The 18435-nt window shown below is 41.2% G+C and overlaps 1 protein-coding gene across 5 annotated transcripts in view; it reads left to right on the forward strand.

Moving 5' to 3' along the window:
* The window catches only part of LOC119030079 (cingulin-like protein 1), a 55450-nt gene that overhangs the window by 13022 nt on the left and 23993 nt on the right, over nucleotides 1-18435 (forward strand). For 2 of the 5 annotated variants that reach the window (XM_037117424.1, XM_037117425.1), the window contains exons 1-3: nucleotides 2786-2929; nucleotides 6002-6115; nucleotides 8720-8850. In XM_037117424.1, the coding sequence (XP_036973319.1) occupies nucleotides 2900-2929; nucleotides 6002-6115; nucleotides 8720-8850 (275 nt within the window). In that variant the 5' untranslated portion in view covers nucleotides 2786-2899. Of the gene's footprint in view, nucleotides 1-2785; nucleotides 2930-6001; nucleotides 6116-8375; nucleotides 8522-8719; nucleotides 8851-18435 lie in introns of those variants that run through there. The other 3 variants (XM_037117426.1, XM_037117427.1, XM_037117428.1) reach the window with 3 other exon arrangements.

Raw genomic sequence — 18435 nt, forward strand, 5'->3', positions numbered from 1 at the left:
ACGGTCCAGTTTGGATTAGTATTAACAAGCAGAACAAACCTCCCCATGTTCTTATGATGCAGTGAGGAACAGTGGATGTTTTGTTCATCTCTATGAACAGTATTTTGTTTCAAACCAACACCATGACATATTGATATTTCCGACAATGGTGTGCCCACAATTTTAGTTTGACCCTTTCCTGTTTCAACTAGCCATGAATTCTTTCAAGTTACAATAATAAAAGTCATGTTCTTAAAGCATAATCTCCTCCAGTAGTTCCGGCACCTAATCCTAACCAAATAGTTTGAGTAGCTAAACTTAACCAAGTAGTTTTGGCACCTAACAACAGTCTGTTAATAACAGTCCAAATGTCACCGTATGTTATAATATGTGATGTGTTTATCAGTGAGCTTTATTCTGAAGGTCCAACCAGACATTGTGTATTACGTATTATTGCTTACCTTCCCACGCAGTTGCTGTGATAGTTGCTGAAGGCCACTTGACAAGCTGCCGTATTTGACGAGCTGGTAGTGAGAATGTGTTGCTTTCGTCATGACAATGCCAACATGTGAGAAGTCAGACCCTCCACCCCACTGAGCACCTGTGCCATCTACCAGCCAGGCCTTATTACCCAAACGTGGCCAGCCTCGCGAGTCCTCTTTTGAATGGGTGGGAACTTTGGAATGGGCGACGCTTTGACCGACAGCGTCACTGAAGTCAGAGATGCAGTTAAAACGTGTTTCCATCATGATGAAACATTCCCTGGTCAGCGAGTGAGCCTTGCAGGGCGTCTCCTGCTGTCCACTCCCCTTTTAAAGCTCCTGCTGGTTCAAAGTGCACCAGCACAAGAGGTGACATACCAGAGCTGTGAGTCACGAGCAGGGTATGCTGGGTAGGAACGTTCAGTGTTCATCTCTGCGCATTCTGTATATTTGTCTGGTGAGTAATAATGACAGTGCAGACTTATAAGTATTGGTCTCTAAGCAGCTCAAATGTCTCAGATGATAAGACTGTAGCATACCAAGCTCTCGTGTATTTAGACATAGGAAAACACACCCATGCATATACCCTATACATGTATAAATCCACGTCTATAAAAAAGTGAACTCTTAATTGCTGGATGGGCAGTAAAACAGCAGCTCAGGTAGTACAGGGTGTAAAGACAGACTATGTATATGACAAAGATGATGTGTGAAAGTGATTCATCACTTCCTGCAGGTGGGGGAGCAGCATTACCTGACTGCATAATAGTATTTGTTCGAAAAAGGGAGAGTCGGCAGTGTCTCATCTGAAAAGAATGGGACGCCTCTCTGAGCTGCTGCCAAGTCCTTCCGAGAGGGACAGTAACTCTTATCAGCATGATCAAGTAGATCTTTGATTAGATGCTATAGGAGTTTATTCACGCTCAATTCACGCTATTCACGCCTCAATCATTAAGACTTAGCAGTTGTATGGTAAGGGGAACTTTTGTAGAGCGGCATTGTAATGCTGACTGGGTCCTTGTATTTTTCTGAAAGTATTTACAGTCGGGACTTCGATGGGCTTTACTTTCACTCTCATCTCATGGAACTAACTATAACTAACGTTACGTATTAAATAGAGCTGGCAGCACTTTTACCTAATGCTGCACTAAAAACATGTAAATCTCACATTTGGCTCCACGTACGGTGGGGCTCTAAGAATAGCTGAAACAGTATGATGTCTGTTCTGTCCAACACTTTTTGCATTTTGGAGTGCAATGATTGTTGGCAGCTCCTGGCAGGGAACTGATCGTGTTACATAAAATCTTTCTCTGTATGTGTGTGTGTGTGTGTGTGTGTGTGTGTGTGTGTGCACAGACACGTGTGCGTGAAAAAGGTCAACAAAAAGCTAGAGAGCGCTGCAGACATGTGAGGAGGCCTGGCCCTCCTCATACCTGCCTGCTTATCAAGGTGTGTCTGACTTGGCGCCCTGCCACAGTCATCAGGCCTCACCCAGACACACCCTGGATTGGGAATGAGGACTCATCAGACTTGGGTGGGGGGGCTTTGAGGACTGTGATCCAACTCAACCTCAAGGTTGGCTCACGGTTTATTATTTTTTATTCTAGCACTGACTTGACTGGACTTGCTGACTGAGTTCATGGTCCGTTGCGGTTACATTTGGCGTTGTGATAGATCTTTTTGAAGCACCAATATCAGATAATTAGTGGTTGTTGATTTCATAAATGTGCCATCTGTTGTATCTAATCAATTTAGAGATTTTGCTGTGTCCATACTTTTATACAAATACTTATTACAAACGGTGGCCTATAAAATATCTTCTATCATAATTGCAGTTTGAGGAAATGATGCAATAAATGCACCGACAGATCACGCTCTTTATGATTTTCTGAGATCTTAGGGCTCACCACCATCTACAGTTTACAGATTTTGGATGTAATGTGAGATACATTCTTCATCTGCATGTTTAGGTCATGTTGTTTTCTTTAATTTGGTGGTTACTTTGTTTGGCCAGTCAGCTATCTCTCTCTCTCTCTCTTTGTCTGTGTGTGTGTGTGTGTGTGGGTTTGTGTGTGTGTGTGCGTGTGTGAGAGACAGAGAGAGAGAGAGAGAGAGAGAGAGAGAGAGAGAGCAAGAGAAATGGGAGGGTGAGTAAACTGATCAATCAAGCACAGAAACCCTGACAAACTCTGGCCGGATATTAACTAACAACCACACATTCTCCCTCCCTCTCCCTCTGCTTGTCCATTCTGGTCAGTGGGGAGGTTGTAGTTAGGGTCATCTCCATGTACACAGAAGTGCAGCCCACCCACTAACACACACACACACACACACACACACACACACACACACACACACACACACACACACACACACACACACAAACCCCCTGTGGTCTTAGCTCAGTCAGGAAATTAGTTTTGAGTCTGTCTTTCATCATGAACACTTCCCTCTCTCCACATCCAACAGTGAGTATTTCAGGAACACTTTGCAGCTCAGGAGCTGTTTTTCTACTGAAACTGGCCGAGTTTAAAGTTATTTGAACTCTTCGCTAAAGTTATCTTCAAGCAGTTCCTTTTTAAGTGTCAGTGTTGAAACAGTTTGCTCAACTCCGTCTATTTAAGACTTCAGTACTGCAGAGTCAGAGCTACTTTTTGTTGTACTCGGTACTGAGAGAATTGGCTGTACTAGCCTGCAGTCTTCTTTTAAGCCATAGCCTAATGATGAGGTTTAGCTAGCCTAGTTATTCTTCTACAGTCCTGGTTTTGGGATATTTTGGTGAATGTACTTGTCTTAATGGGTAAGGGAAGATCTAGCAATAGTTGTTTTCCAAAACTTTTGTTAGAGAACTGGCTAAATCAGCCTTTTTTTTTTTTTAAAGAGTTGCTATTTGAACATTTAGGTATGTTGGTCTAGCTATATAAAAACCTTTCACACCTATCTACAATTAGCCTTTTTGGTAAGAAAGTATTTGGGACGTGTGGAAACCAAGTTGGTCTTTTTACAGCATTAGCAGCAAACTGACACCAAGTTAAATCTGGTATTCGCAAAGGCCTCAGCAGCCTTCTGAGAGTGTTAGCTTATGTTGAGCGTTTTAGCCTTAGCATTCTAAGGAGCTAGCTGCATTTTAATTATAAGTGTCAGTGGCTAACTATTTGGCGAACTGGCTAGTGTTGTTAACGATTCATGTACCAACGCATCTCTCATTAAAAGCCTGAGACATGTAGCTGCAGTTGACCTTTTAAATGCAGAAGTACAGGACGTCTTGTCCAGGCTAGCCTCTGTTCCAGGTTTTGTACTTCAGTGTAGGCTAATCCCTACTTCAATGTTTCTGTTATTGGTCTTTATGAAACGGATAACGCGTTCCTGGGGTTGAGGTCACTGTCCATATCACAAGACATATTGGCATCCACCACAGCATTTCAACAAGGCTCGCTCAACGACGATTGCTTTGCAAGCACAACAAAATCAACAGCCCTCACGATTTGATTTGATTTGATTTGATTTGATTCATTTAGCAGCCTGGCAATTTGGGGCACATCAGCATCATTTTGTTTAATGCACATCCATAAAATTTCACCGATGCTTCCCTCTATATCATCTTCTTACCGTGGTTACCAAGAGGATTACAAAAATCAGTGATGCAATTAACAGCATTTATTGTGTATAGGAATGTTTTAATGTTAATGTCATCTCAAATCTTAGACACTGTCATGTCATGTTAGGCCATGTTATTCTGACAGTACAAACCTGTCTCCTAGAAATTAAGTTCACATCAATTTGTTGCCGGGAAATGTAATTAGGGAGACAAATTAGCAGTATATGAACATGATTTAAAGTCAACGGGTTTGGACAGTAACTTGAAGAGAACTATAACATCCCACGTATATCAGGCACAATTTCACTTTATAATGAGACTGACTGAAAAGTATTGACTTTGTTGGGTCACACTCTACTTAAATAATGTACAGTGAGACTTTTTTTTTTTCACTTAACAACTACAAAATTCCTCTCTGCTCCCTCAAGCTCCTGTCGATGCATGTAATCTCCCTCCAAGGGATTAAAACACAATGGACTTGTTTTGATTGCATTTAATCAGACAACACAGTCTCACTGTGCCATGAACACCCAGCCCACTCACGTCGTGAATGCATCAGCTCGTATGGAGAGTGAGGGAATTAATTGCCTGCTGTCCATCTGTAGTTTTTGTACGAGCATTGATTTGCTCCTTTAAGATAAAAACATACATTGGAGCCACCTGCGTTAGCGACTTCACAGGGTCGCACAATGGCTCTCTGTTGTGGGTTTCAAACAGTGGTGGGTGGGGAAGCTTCTACCATTGTGCGGTAGTCAGATGATTTGTAATCTTCATTGTCGGCACACCGTTGAACAGTTCAAGGGGAGCGTAGGTTTTGTAGTTCTTGTTTTCACTTTCTCTTTTTTTTGTGACATCAGCGCAGTCATCTGCGCTGTCCGCTTGTCTTACAACCTCATTTTTACCGACACTCATTCTGCCCCATATTTGAACGGTGACCCAGAGCGAGGTATTGCATCATAGTAAACAGTGGCAAGCATGATCATTTGACAGAACCGCTGTCACTCACCTTCCACAGTGACAAGGAGAAACGAAAGTAGCTTTCAGGACAAAAATCCCTCTGACATGTCAGCTGTCAAACTGCACGGCCTGCTAGTTAGGACTTGTAACGCAGAGCAGTCAGTGCTTGTCTTATAGAACAATGGAAAACAAAAGAAATATGTTATCTGTTGATTGTTTCCAACACATGTCACCAACTAGTAAATGCTACACCGGCTTTAAGGTTCTAAATGTCACACTTAACCCGCCCCTCTAGTGTCACTTTTGGATGTTAAGAGCTCTGTGGCTGATTTAGCAGTAATACACAATACTTGATCCAGTTTTGGCTCCAATACTACATGACTAGGTTTAGGAAAGGTCATACTTCCAGTTAAAATAACTATGTTTGTGACATAACGTGTGTCTCACCATATAATACAATGTTGTTATAATTAGTACTGAAATACTTATTTGAGTCAATTCAGTACTTAAATGGTTCAAATCTCATATGGGAAACAGCTGTGTGTCGGTATTTATAGGGCATCCTCTTAAAATTCTGTCAGGAGGGCAGGATTCAGTCCACCTCAGCCTCCCTCTCCCTTTATTCCTGTTTCTCTCCATTCCACACTAATATAAAAGATTGTTGAAGAATCGGAGGAGGATGTTCTGCCAGTTGGGTGTTGCCTTGATTCCAGCTGACATTGGCATCCAAACACTCAGGGCACAACAATTGGCAGAATGTGAAAAACACTGAACGTCCCCATTTAGAACAGAGATAGAGACAGAGTTCATGTTTGAGGAGATGTTTTGACTACATCCAAAGCCAACAGGATCAGACTCCCAGTGGTTGCCAGCCAAATCTGCTGGTTTGTGAAACACAGGGCAGATTTCCGGTTCGAGGGTTACTGCGATGAAAGTTGATAAAAAATCATGAAAGCAGTCTCTCTCTCTCTCTCTTTCTTCACAGTGTCCAGAGTTCCAGAGAAACAGAGAGGACTTCCCTGCTTCGCTGGACAGGCTACGGCAGCTGATAGAGGCCAAAGTTCACAGCCTACAGTCCCCCGTCACCGAGGAGCACCAGGTAAATGACAGGAAATTCACGTTAACTGAGGCATATATAAAAATCAAGTCACTACAGTGTATTTTAATAGAATGTAGAGTGAAATAGAGTAACAGTTGGAAAGGGCCAGATATATATAAATAGAAAAAAAAAACACTGTAATCCAATCAGTACTTGAATCTCTGCACATCGAACTGAAAGAGGTGAGGATGAGTGTCAGAGCGGCTTCACTGGAATCTGAAACATGACGCCTCTAGTAAAAACTGTTAGATGTTTATCGGCAGCAGAGGCATTCACGTCTCTTTGTCTTTGCTGACGCTTTTTTTTTTAACCTGATGTTTTCAAACCGTCGAACTCTGCTAGAGGGTACAGGGCTAATTGCTCGACATTGCCTAACTGCATTCCTAACAATCTATAGAGGGATTTATTTTTATGGCGCTCTCTCTGTGTGCAGCTCACTTAATGTTTTTCTCCTCTTTCGTGCCCGTGGGAATCTGTCTCTGGCTGTCTTTTCCCTTTTCCTTTCCCTCCGGTCGATCTCTCCTGAAGCCCTGTTCAGAGAGGTCCACTATGTGGGATCCATTGGCAGAAAATAGAACATGATAATTATAGTTGCGTTGGCAATTATAGTTGCGTTTTCGTTTGTGTATAATCGTCTGTAACTAAGAATCGTTGTGTTTTAGTTACTTTAGAATGAGCCTTTTATATCGACAGTGGTAGCAGAGTTCTCCATGTTCCTCCAGCATGTTTCTACAGAAGCCCAGAATGGACAAACCAAACACTGACTCTAGAGAGGGTCTATGTGTTTTGTTTTGGGGGTTTTTTTTGCCTTTTTTAGCAGCCACTGTAGGGTAAGGCGAGACGACGGTTATTCACGTGGTTGCAAGTTGCCGCTAAATCCCACTTGATAAATGACTAGAAATGAAAGTATAGAGGTACAATTTTAAAATAATGTGGCAAATCTTGTGTTTGTCTCCCAGGGAGAAAATTATTTTTAAGAATCTCTGTATCCTTGTACGTGTCTGTACCATCGCTGTCTGTAAACACAAACATTATTCAGCCACTTGTGAGTTTCACTGTGGACAGTGAGGACTAAAGATCACGCTCGAAAGGCAAATCAGAATTGGCTCCTCTGTTAACATGGTGCCAGTTTGTTTCTCAGACTGAGTCACATGGCCAAAGACAGACAGACAGACAGACAGACAGACAGACAGACAGACAGACGCAGGGGAGGATGAGGGTGATCGTCATGTTGTGCCAGAATGACTCATTCGGTCTGTTGTCTTTCAGCCCACAGCCGCTCACTGAAGGACTCTGTCACCTTGACGAGTTCAGGCCCACAAACAAATTTAAATGTCCCCCACGCCAACTTTTTTATTTTCTCGCGTCATGTCTTCGAGCGTCTCTTTTGGTTCCTCCTCTTGTCTGTCTCTCTTCACCTCCTCTTGTCTGTGTGTTGATCTACCTCTGATAAGTCTGCACCCCCCTCCGCCCCCCCGCTTTCTCCTCCTTCAGCTGGTGATTCATCCGTCTTTACTCAACATGCTGCTCTGTCTGACAAAACGGAGACGGCAGACTTCTTGGAGCTGTGACATGAATACATTCTCACATCAAATAACCCTCCAGACTAAATATTATATGATGACTTATAGATCATTTGTCTGACTTGTCTTTTAACAAAGTTTTTTTTTTTTTTTTTACCCCTTTCTTCTTTGCGTGTGTCATTCAGAGACAGAGCTATGACTTGAAATCCAGCCTCAGGACTTGGCTCTGTCTTATTTTCCAGCAATGAAAGTGGTCAGATCTCAGCAGTTTTATTAGATTGTCTCCCTGAATTTAGCCAGTGCCGGTTTCTTGACTTGTTTTCTGTGTACAGCCTGTCCAGTGTGTGCTACCAGCATCTTTAGCCCTTTAGCTTAGTAAAGGTAATAAAATGGTAACTCAGTGTTCAGTATACTCCTAGAGTACAGGCTCGACTAGACTAGAGACTATGAGTCTGCAGCTTTGCTAGTGGCTCTGCAGGGCTATGCTGAATTGCATTATTATTATGACACGAGAGTGTATAACGTCTTACACTTTGGATATCATTATAGTGTGATGTGACATAAGTGTTGTCTTTTCCTGGATCTAAGAGCATTACCTGGGAGTGATTCTGTGTTTTCTTTTAACTTACGAGACTGTTCTACATGTTCTTAGATTTGCCTTTATCCACTTAGTCAATAGATCCGCATTACTGATGAGTCCTTGCATTTATAAGTTGCTTTTGGGGAGATTTCAAAATATCCAGAAATATATGATTTATGTCGATTGAGCCTACAAATATTGCAATATTATATTAATATTACCTGTTTGGCAACATGTTTAGAATGACAATATGTATATATATACACACATACAAAATGCAGGTGACACTGTTATCAAGCTAATGTACTGTATCTTAAAGGATAAAACAGGTTTATAGTAGATGAAGTTACCATGGAAGCTATTAACATCATGTAAACACCTAATCATGTCTCACTGATTAAACGTTTGCTTCTCAGTCGGCCTTTATTTTGTGCCTCCTGTATGGCTGCCCGGTGGGTGTCACGCAGCCTCAATAAGTCCTCTGTCCTTTGTCGTGCTCAGGGTTTGGTGTGTGAGGAGAACACAGGGAGAGGAGGACTTTGGAGGTTTGCCTTGTTGAGCGAGGAGCTGACCTTTCACCTCCAGCAGCTGCAGAGACAGACAGAGCAGGAGCTCAGCAACATCCACACACAGTGAGTCAATGGCACGTTTTGTGCTTGATACAAGGAAGCTACTGTGCACGAGAAGTAACAGAAAGCTTTAATATTCTTTCTCCGGTGCATCTCCTCCTCTGAGGACATTTTCACGGCCTTGTTAAGGGGCACTTATGGAGGGTGGGTGTTTGCTGAGGGCTGAGCCTGAGTGGTTTTGTTTGAACAATAGTTTCCTTGCTTTTAACTCAACCCAAAACATGGTGCCCATAACAAATAACACTATTTTGATTTGAAAATAATGATAATAATACTTTCTTGAAACTCCCTGATAAAAAATGTAGAGAGCTAGTAAACTCAGTCATCCTATGAAAATTTCTCCCTGAAATGTGTGTGGTTTTTTTTAAGAAACTCTCAAAAGGTTGTTCATAAAGTCTGACAGTCAAACATTTGGTTGATGAGAATTAGCTTATGACTCTCTATTGATTCTCTGTATTAATATGGATTCTTAAAGCAGCAAATCCATGCAGGGTAATGATCATAGATACAAATTAATACCATATTAATTACCATATTAAATTAATACCATACGAGACGCAAAATTATCCTAGCTCTTATTTTCAAAAATAATCTCTATATTCCTGAAAGAAATAGATTGATGTTTCATGTCGGAAAAATCCTTACCTCCTCGTTCTGAAACAGGGCCCTGCTCTTTTCGAAATGAGGACCATGTTATGTGGTGTTTGAACATGCGAGTAGGAGGCAGCTCCGTGTTGGTTTGTGGGGTTTTGTCACAGAGCTGAAACACGAATGTGGGAGTTCCACTGTATCTCATAACAGCAGCAGGTTCTGCTCGATTGGAGGAAACAACAGGATCTTGCCTGCCTGTGTGAGTGTGTGTGTGTGTGTGTGTGTGTGTGTGTGTGTGTGTGTGTGTGTGTGTGTGTGTGTGTGTGTGGCTAAGAAACGGTAATGGAAAAAGACAGAAAACGAAAGTAAATTCTTCGTTCATGCATTAATTGTTGTGTGTATGTGTATGGGGGGGTGCATGTGTGTGTGTGTGTGTGTGTGCACATGTGTTATGTTACATGTAGCCACATGTCCATGCTCAAATCCATTTTCATCTTTTTTTGGTTTTCCATTTCCTCACTTTGGTGCATTAAATAATTGTACTGAACTGGCCATTGATCTTCAGAAGCTAAGAACGGCCATGCTTGCAATCATTTTTTTAACTAGACTGTAAAAAAAGTCCACACCGATGGCGCCATGTTTTCCTCTTCTTCTTCTTCAGCTTAGCAAATCGCAAACCAACTTTCAACAGCCGCCTACCGTGTCAGAGTTTGTAAATGCTGCTCTTTCAATGAAAGCAATTTGCAATATTTCCCTGACAGCGAGAAGTACCCAATGTTATAGATTTCCCAATATTTGGTCAGTGATGTGTCGGTCCAGTATTGGGCATCCCTACATTCAGTGTGAAGCACGTGCAGGGTTAAAATGCATGTGTTATAATTCGTTCACCACAGCAAATGAATGGAGCAGAACAGAAAGTGGTATTTAATGTATGCTGATGAATTTAATCGGATCTGCTTCATTATGTCAGTCTTGGCACGATACCTTTATACTGGATCAGATGATTGCATCTTTATGGACTGCCATCAAACCTGTGTGTGGCATCGCAGACCATCTTTCTTTTTTTCCTGTCTGGACGTCATGCTACAGTTTAAGCGTCTAAAAAGTTCAATTCTGTTTGAATTTGTATTTAGACTGTGAGAAAGTGCGAGTTCCTGGTGAATCTCCGATTTTGTAACCACTTGTGCTGTGTTGACAGTAAATGTTCAGATGGTAGTAGGTGGCTGCCGCCTCACCCTGTTCGCCCGTGCTCTCTGTACTCCTGCCACGACGAGCCGTTTGGCAGAACAACACTTCAACTGGTCTCACTTCTGTCAGACAAGACAAGCTAAAACACATCTCAGGATTCAGGGTGTGCCAGCAGACACACACCCACCCGCACGCACACATTATTCTGATGATATTCCAGGAAATCTCCTAATTTCTCGGGAACACTGGCTCTCATCGCCAAGACTGATAGGCTTCTTTCACATCTCAGATCAAAGGCTTAATGAGAGGAGGCTTCGGGCTTTCTTTACACTTTCTTAATAAAAAAAGTGTTACATGTCCTCATCATGTTGCCCTGCCCACTTCACCTATCCGCTTACTGGAAGAAGACGTCACCCGTTCATTTTACAGGGGTTTTCCTCGGCATTATGGGAGGCTTATGTGGTAATGTCAGCGCCAAGACAGGGTTGGGTTTTGTGCGGCAGAAAGAGGATAGAGCTCCCACTCTGGAGCAGAGATAAGGCGATTCTGTTTTGGGTTGTTTTTTTTTCGGAGAGGTCCTTAACAAGCTGCAGGAATCAAGCTGCTTTCACGCCAAGAACTTTGGTGAACGGCTCTTTAAAACTCTGCCTGAATTCAGTTTCTTTGTCAAGGTGATAATGATGCCTTTTCAAACACAAAGTAGTCGCTTCCCTCTGCGAGCTGTGCTGCTGTTTGTCAGGCGCGAGGACATAATCCCGACCAAGTAGTGAAGTGGTACCAAACTTTTGTCACACTGAGTGAGGTAGAGTGTGGGATGAAGAGATTATGTAGGGATTACAAAAGAAGCTAACTTCTACACTACAGACTACGTTACACTGTGAACACTCAGTATAAATCATTTCTAAACTTTATTTGAAAGTCTCAGCCTGTTATGACTCGGAACAATTCAAATCAGGCAACTTGGTCAATGGCCCATCACTTCAAACTATTACACTGTAGGTGTGGGTACCCTCTAGTGTCCTTACTGCAGGTGCCTAACCCCCCCCATCCTGGGTCATGAGGCCCGGGGTGGGGAGGGAGGTTTGGGCACCTGCTGAATGTAACTAATAAAGTTACTTGTAATCTAACTTAGTTAGTTTTAAAAACAAGTAATCAGTAAAGTAACTAAGTTACTTTTGAAAGGAGTAATCACTTGCCAGATTACTTTTCAAGGTAACTGTGGCAACACTGCTTGTTTTTAACTTCTTGAGGTAGTTTGAGTTAACAGAACGTCTTGTACCCAAACCATGATCCTTTCCTAAACCTAATCAAGTATTTTTGGTGCTAGAGGGGTACCGACAGTGTCATAACTTGAAGCTTTGGACCGTTGACCCAAGCTGCCTATTTGCCAAATTGTGAGTGAGAACATGTGGCATAGTTAACAGGAACTGCTTCCTAAGAAATCAAACAAAACTGTGTCAACTATGTCCATTTGATACATTTTCCAGTCACTAAATGCACATTTTAAAAATCAGAGCTCCAGTAAGATGCAGGTATGACTTGCAGGGCTTTGCCTAGATTGACAGCTGTCTCAGCCTGTGGTCTTTGCTATTTTCTCTTCCTATCTTTGCCTCACCCTTGTTTCACCCACACTCCACTGATGTTTTATTTTCTGGCCCCAGCAAAATGTAAATCAGTCACCTTCAGATAAAATTACAGAAATCGCACAGCCTCATTTCCTCGTTCAGGCAACAAGCTCCTTAAGACGAGTTTCTTTCAGCTGTGTTTCCTTTCTAACTGTCAATATGCAGCAGTGGAACACTAAAACATTTGAACTCTTCCTGTCATTATGGCTGACATTCCGGTCATGCTTGTCTTCCTGCTTTCTCAGAAACCATTTTATAAATACACATTGTGTTTTTATTACTGGAAGCGTCCAGAGCAGCGGGGTGACCCGGTCTGAAAAGATCCATCAGTGACAAGTTTGGGTGATCTGACCTCCGGTGTGGGTGTAGGAACAGTCGCCGAATACGGAAACCCTAAAGTAAACCCAATTTATTGTATTTCAGTTTTAATCATTACTGACAACAGTGCTGAACGTTAGACTCTTAGCAGTTTTACAGTCCTGACCTGCTCCATTTGAAAACAACAAGACATCCTTCACTATCTGCAGCAGAGCATGATGGACTGAAAAGCTTACACACACACACACACACACACACACACACACACACACACACACAGCAGTACAAACCAACACAGACCGAGCAGCAGACATTGGTGGAGTAGATGAATTGTGAAGGATTAGATGTGTTGTTTGCTGGTATTTTCCCATAGATTGATGGAAACAGTAGGGTTATGCAAGGAGAGCTCAGCTTGTTGCCAAGACTAACAGGCAGACTGGCAGCTTGGAGAGCACCCAGCTGAACTCTGTCAACTCTCATCTTTATCCTCCTCTACTTCTCCAAAGGGATAATCTGCCCATTCCCCTTCAGAAGCTTCAAAATCTTCTGATATCGACCATGAAATCGATCAACAAGGTGGAAAGGCTCAAACGCCTCAGGGATTCATCCTGTTTCTTAGGGCTCAAGAGAAAGCTTCATTTCCAACAACGCGGAGGCCAGGGATCACAGTGTGCAGGGAACAGAGGGGGATCATTTACACGTATCAAACTAACATGTACTGTATGCAGTGGAATCAGACTTCTTCCTGAAACAAACTGCTGCCAAGGTGCATATGAGCAATGCATTCTAATTCTCAACTATCACAGGAACATCGATTGAGCAGCAAACAGATTTGAATTAAACAAGTAAAGTCATTCGAGCATCAAAGTTACCCTGGAAGCACTAGTTTTAATAGAAAAGTACATATATAAATGTTCAACAAAGATCCTTTCTCCATGCCATTCAACCACATCTCATTGTCTTTGTCAATTCTCTCAGGTGTCGCCACGTGACCTTTGCTTTAACTTGCGATGAAGTAAATGTTGCGTACACACTGTAATTGCTATAGAATATAAACCTATAAACCTTGCCTTCACTGTGTAATTTTGTCTGCCGCCTGGCACCAATCTCCAGAACTGAAGGCTGACTGGTGATCCAGTCTGGCAGCATTTCCACCTGCTTTCACGTCTCCATTAGAGACTGAACGAGTGAATAAACTCACACTTTTGTCCTGCGTGGCTGGCAGTTGCAACAATGACGGGAAAAAAAAAGCGATCCAGTCGTCTTTGCAACAGTCACGATGACAATGATGCAGCTTGGAAATGTTAGGAGGGGAAAGTTGTCTGTTTCCTCTTTAGGTACGCAACTTTAGTGACATTACAGCAGGTGGTACATGTAGCTGAGATAAAGTCTGTCTGCTAATGAAGACTATAAAATGTGATGGACGTTCCAGAAAGAAGCTATGAAGAGGACCTTGAGTTTTTTTTTATTATCATTTCGTTGCCTTCATGATTTCACTTTCATTGGCTTGCTTAATTTTTTATCTGTTTTTATTGTTTCTCTTTCATTTTCTCCTCTTTGTTAAATTTCTTTGTTGTTTTTCTTTTTTCTTCTTTATTCCCATCTTTCACTTTCTCTTCCTTTTTTTATTTGTTCATTTCTGTTCATGTCTTACTTTCTGATTTAAACACACAACAGGGCTGTGCAATAGAAGACAAAACTGAAACATGATTTTACCTCGCCACCTTCATCAGTAGCTGTCTCTCCTCCTCCTCATTTTGTCAAAACATTGTAGCATTCCTCTCATCAATTTTTCCTCCGTTCCTCATTATCTTGTTTCAAGATGTTTGTCTTATTTACCTCCTCTTATTTTTATTCATCATTTCCATTCTTTTTTCTAACACCACAACAACTAACATGTTTTTATCCCTAAATCTGTAAAAAATATAGTTGTTGTTTTTTTATTTTTATCATCGATCATTTTGGGAATCGTGGCAGCACTGAAACTTAAACCCCAACCCTAACATCTCTTTGGGCTTTAAAAGATTCTTCTTTTTTTATTGCAAATGTGAATGTTGAACAATTTAACACAAGCAATAGGAAGTAGAAGAAGAGACACTGGTGTTGATTTACATACAGGTCCATAGCATAAACCTCTGTCGGTGATTGGAACACTTTGTGGAGTGGATGCTATTCATCAAAAAATGTTTTTTGTGCTATAAATAAACACACTGTATATACATCCTGTGTAACCTCGACACAGTGAAAATTACATATGTGACAGGCTGCAAGTGGTGAGATGCATGAACGTAAAAAAATGTAAAAAAAATAAATAAATAAATAACACCCACACATTTCACCTGCAATTATGGAGTGAAATGTGTTTGTCACATACATTCAAGCAATTATGGAGCCCTATTCACGCTTTTCTATACGTAAGCACCTAATCAGAACACACTGACAGCTGGCAGAGTGTGTGTCTGTGTGTGTGTGTGTGTGTGTGTGTGTGTGAGTGTCTGTGTAATTTTCAAATTGTCAACAACACACACACACACACACACACATATACAGATACCCATTGGTAATTACCGTCTTTTCACACCGATGGATGATGTTCCTCATCGCTCATCACGCGCACAGTGTTTTAATGAAGCCATTTCATTGGTTAAGATCATTTTGATTGACAGGTGACAAAGTGGCTCATTTGCATGAAGCTTCAAAGTCTTGAAATCTTCCTCAAGATACCTCTCAAGATGTTCATTTCTTCTAAACACTGAACCGAAGGATGGTAGCAGGAACACGCCGGTAGATTTCTGAGTTGATTTCCAGGCTTAAGTTTTCTTCAGGCTAGCCAGCAGTGGAAGCAGGATACTTCAGATGTAGTCTGACGTCATCTGTGTTATGTGGGTAAGTCTCGTAACACAAAATTCAAAGCAAAAAATGATATTTTTCTGAGAATTACCCTAAGGACGTTGGGTAAATATGCACAGGTCTTACGCTGCTTATTTCTTATAAAACTCCATAAAAAAACATTTATTGTATTGTTTATTAAGATGCTCCAGGCATCTGGACACAAGGCTTTCATTTTGAACAACAATAACAAACCAAGCAGATTCATAGTGCTTTCATTTCACCAGGCTGAGATCAAACGATATTACACTTGTAATGAAACACTGTGCTGTGCGTATTGTGATAGTTGTTTTGAATCCGACATCCTTGTTACATTCTTTCAAACCTTGACTGACACCAGGGCTGAGAGATGAATCAGTGCCGCCTGGATTTCAGCCAAACCATAACATGATGATATGAGTTTCCTGAGTCATGAAGTCTTTTAGATCTGCACATGTATGTTGTAATTAAAGTTGTAATTAAAAACATAATTTCATTTTAGAAATCATCCAGATTGATTTCATGATGAGGAAGAAGAATCAGACGAAATCTTTCCATCTCAACAAAAACAAACAAACAAACAAGCCAAAAATATCTAACCTAAAAGGCAAGAAGAAATATGAAATAGAACTAGAACACTGTTCAGTGTAGAACCATTTCACTGGTTGGTTCTCATAGACTACTTCACTTTGTTCCCTGTAATGTGTTCAGTGGTGAAATACATAAATCCAGTTAGTATTAAAGCTTGAAACCCCAAAAACCAGAAACAAACCAGGCATTCCAACATCCAACCTTTATAACAATTAAAACACTGACACAACCTCATACCTAAGCAACTGAATTTCAGCATCCCCAAAAACAACATCCATCGCTAGCGTAACACAAACACACACACTGAGCCTTTTCTGTGCACAGAAATGACTTGGTTAGGTTTAGGAAAACATCACAGTTTGGGTTCAAATCACTTCGTTTCTTCTGTCATTTCTGTTATAAACGCATTGTTACCTCAGTCAATATTAATGTAACCTGACGTATCTTCACTGTGGAAGTAAGTTCAAAGAACTCTGCATGGACTTCTGGTGTCACAGTCGACATGAACAGCAGTCTCCTGAATGAAAGACCTTTCCTTGTTTCAAAGCCAGCAGGTTCCAACTAGTGTCCAAAGTGAGCACCCCAGCCTGACTGATAGATTTGGAGTTAAAAATTAGATTTCATTTAGGAACCGATTTGAAACACTGTTGAATGATGTTCAGCCTAAATCTTCAGACATCAGAAAAGACCATAGTCAGTCATGATCACTGATGAACAAACAGAGAGAGGCAGTGCTGTTTATTACAGTATGATACAACTGAATTTAGAAAAGTGTGTAACTCTAGTGGAGCCTTTTAGTGCAGAATATTGAAACCTGTTACAATATTATAATAATGATAAGACTTGATTCAAAATATTGATTTTATATTGAAATATGTATGGCTTTGAATAGACATTTAACATAAAAGACTTATACATAAACCGGCAACATTTAAAAAACCTGACATTTATTTGTATTTTATTTTTGTCAGACATTTTTGTCACCAGTGTTTCAAGTGTGCCGTCTGTAGGACAAAGTGAATGTAAATCAGACATCATCGTCGTCGTCTTTTAGGTTCACTCCAGAGCACTTCTTCTGACGCGCACAGTGGAGTCTGTCGGGCTCCTTGAAAAAACCTCATTAACAGAATGTTAATATATCTCCCAGAGGGCCTTTTGTGTTTCTGTGTCGTTGTTTGTGTCGTTTCTACTAATTTGTCTTTCCTCTACATGTGGATGTCACTCGATCAGTTAGTTCATCAAAGGCTTTTCCTCAGATGAGCCTCCTCTTCTTCCTCACAAACAAAACACTTGTGTGCCTCTCATCACCGGCTGTTGTGACGCTGCGGTACAGAGGGTTAGTGCCTCCCAGTGGACGCAGGGCCTCTTACACTCTGCAGCACTTCACCTGGGTCTCCGTGTCTGCCTCTGTAGTAATAGTAGTGGAGTAATCATTGTGTTGCTGCTGCTACTACAATGACTACTAATATTTTCTAAAAACTTGCACTACTGCTGGTACAAGTATAAGGTGAACTACTTCGATGCTGTAAGAAATACTACCACAACTATCACTACTGCCGGTCTAGCTACTGCTGGTTTGTGCAGTTTCCACTACTATGCATACTAGTAGTATTATTCCTATTACTCCTAGTGCTGCTGTACTAATAGTATAGATATACCAGCATACAGTGCTTTAACACAGCTGCAACCACTACAAATAGAAATATTACTAGAGCTTGTACAACTATTAATACTGCAGTTTTAAGTACTGCTGCTCCCATTATAGTAGTACCACTACTGCACACTGCTACACTAAAGTTGTACTCCTGCAACTTTTGCTATTGCTATCACTGCTGCACTGATGTTAATAGCACTTTTACAAGTAGCAGTAGTAGTAGTGCCTCTGCTGCACGTAGTACTACTCATACAAGAACTATCATTAGCCATTAGTACATTCATAATTATTACAAGACTTCAATTTACTTTCTGTATCCTCTTAATGCTGATTCTATAGAAACTACTGCCCCTTTTTTTCTACTGGGACTACTCTTGGTGCTACTACTGGTCTGCTACACAAATGAACATAGATAATATAATTATTGCTTGTACTGCAAGTAGTACAACATCTACTACTACAACTGCTGTAGAAGTGCAGTAACTATCACAACTATCTACTACAAGTATTACTGCTATTACACGCAGACCCTATTGCCACTACTCCATACCTCAACACTATACCATAATTTTCAGTACTGATAGAATGACTGACTAGAATGCAAACAGTAGGCCTGGTGTGACTCGGCCATTCAAACTCACAGCAGTCACATGACTTTTTTTGAATATTCTGCTGCTGGCGATTACAAACAGGAAGCGTTAATCCCCTAGCTTCTGTAACAGCCGATCGGCTCGGTGTGTATCTATGAAAACA

Source organism: Acanthopagrus latus, chromosome 12 (assembly GCF_904848185.1).
Source record: "Acanthopagrus latus isolate v.2019 chromosome 12, fAcaLat1.1, whole genome shotgun sequence".
NCBI classification, from domain to species: domain Eukaryota; kingdom Metazoa; phylum Chordata; class Actinopteri; order Spariformes; family Sparidae; genus Acanthopagrus; species Acanthopagrus latus.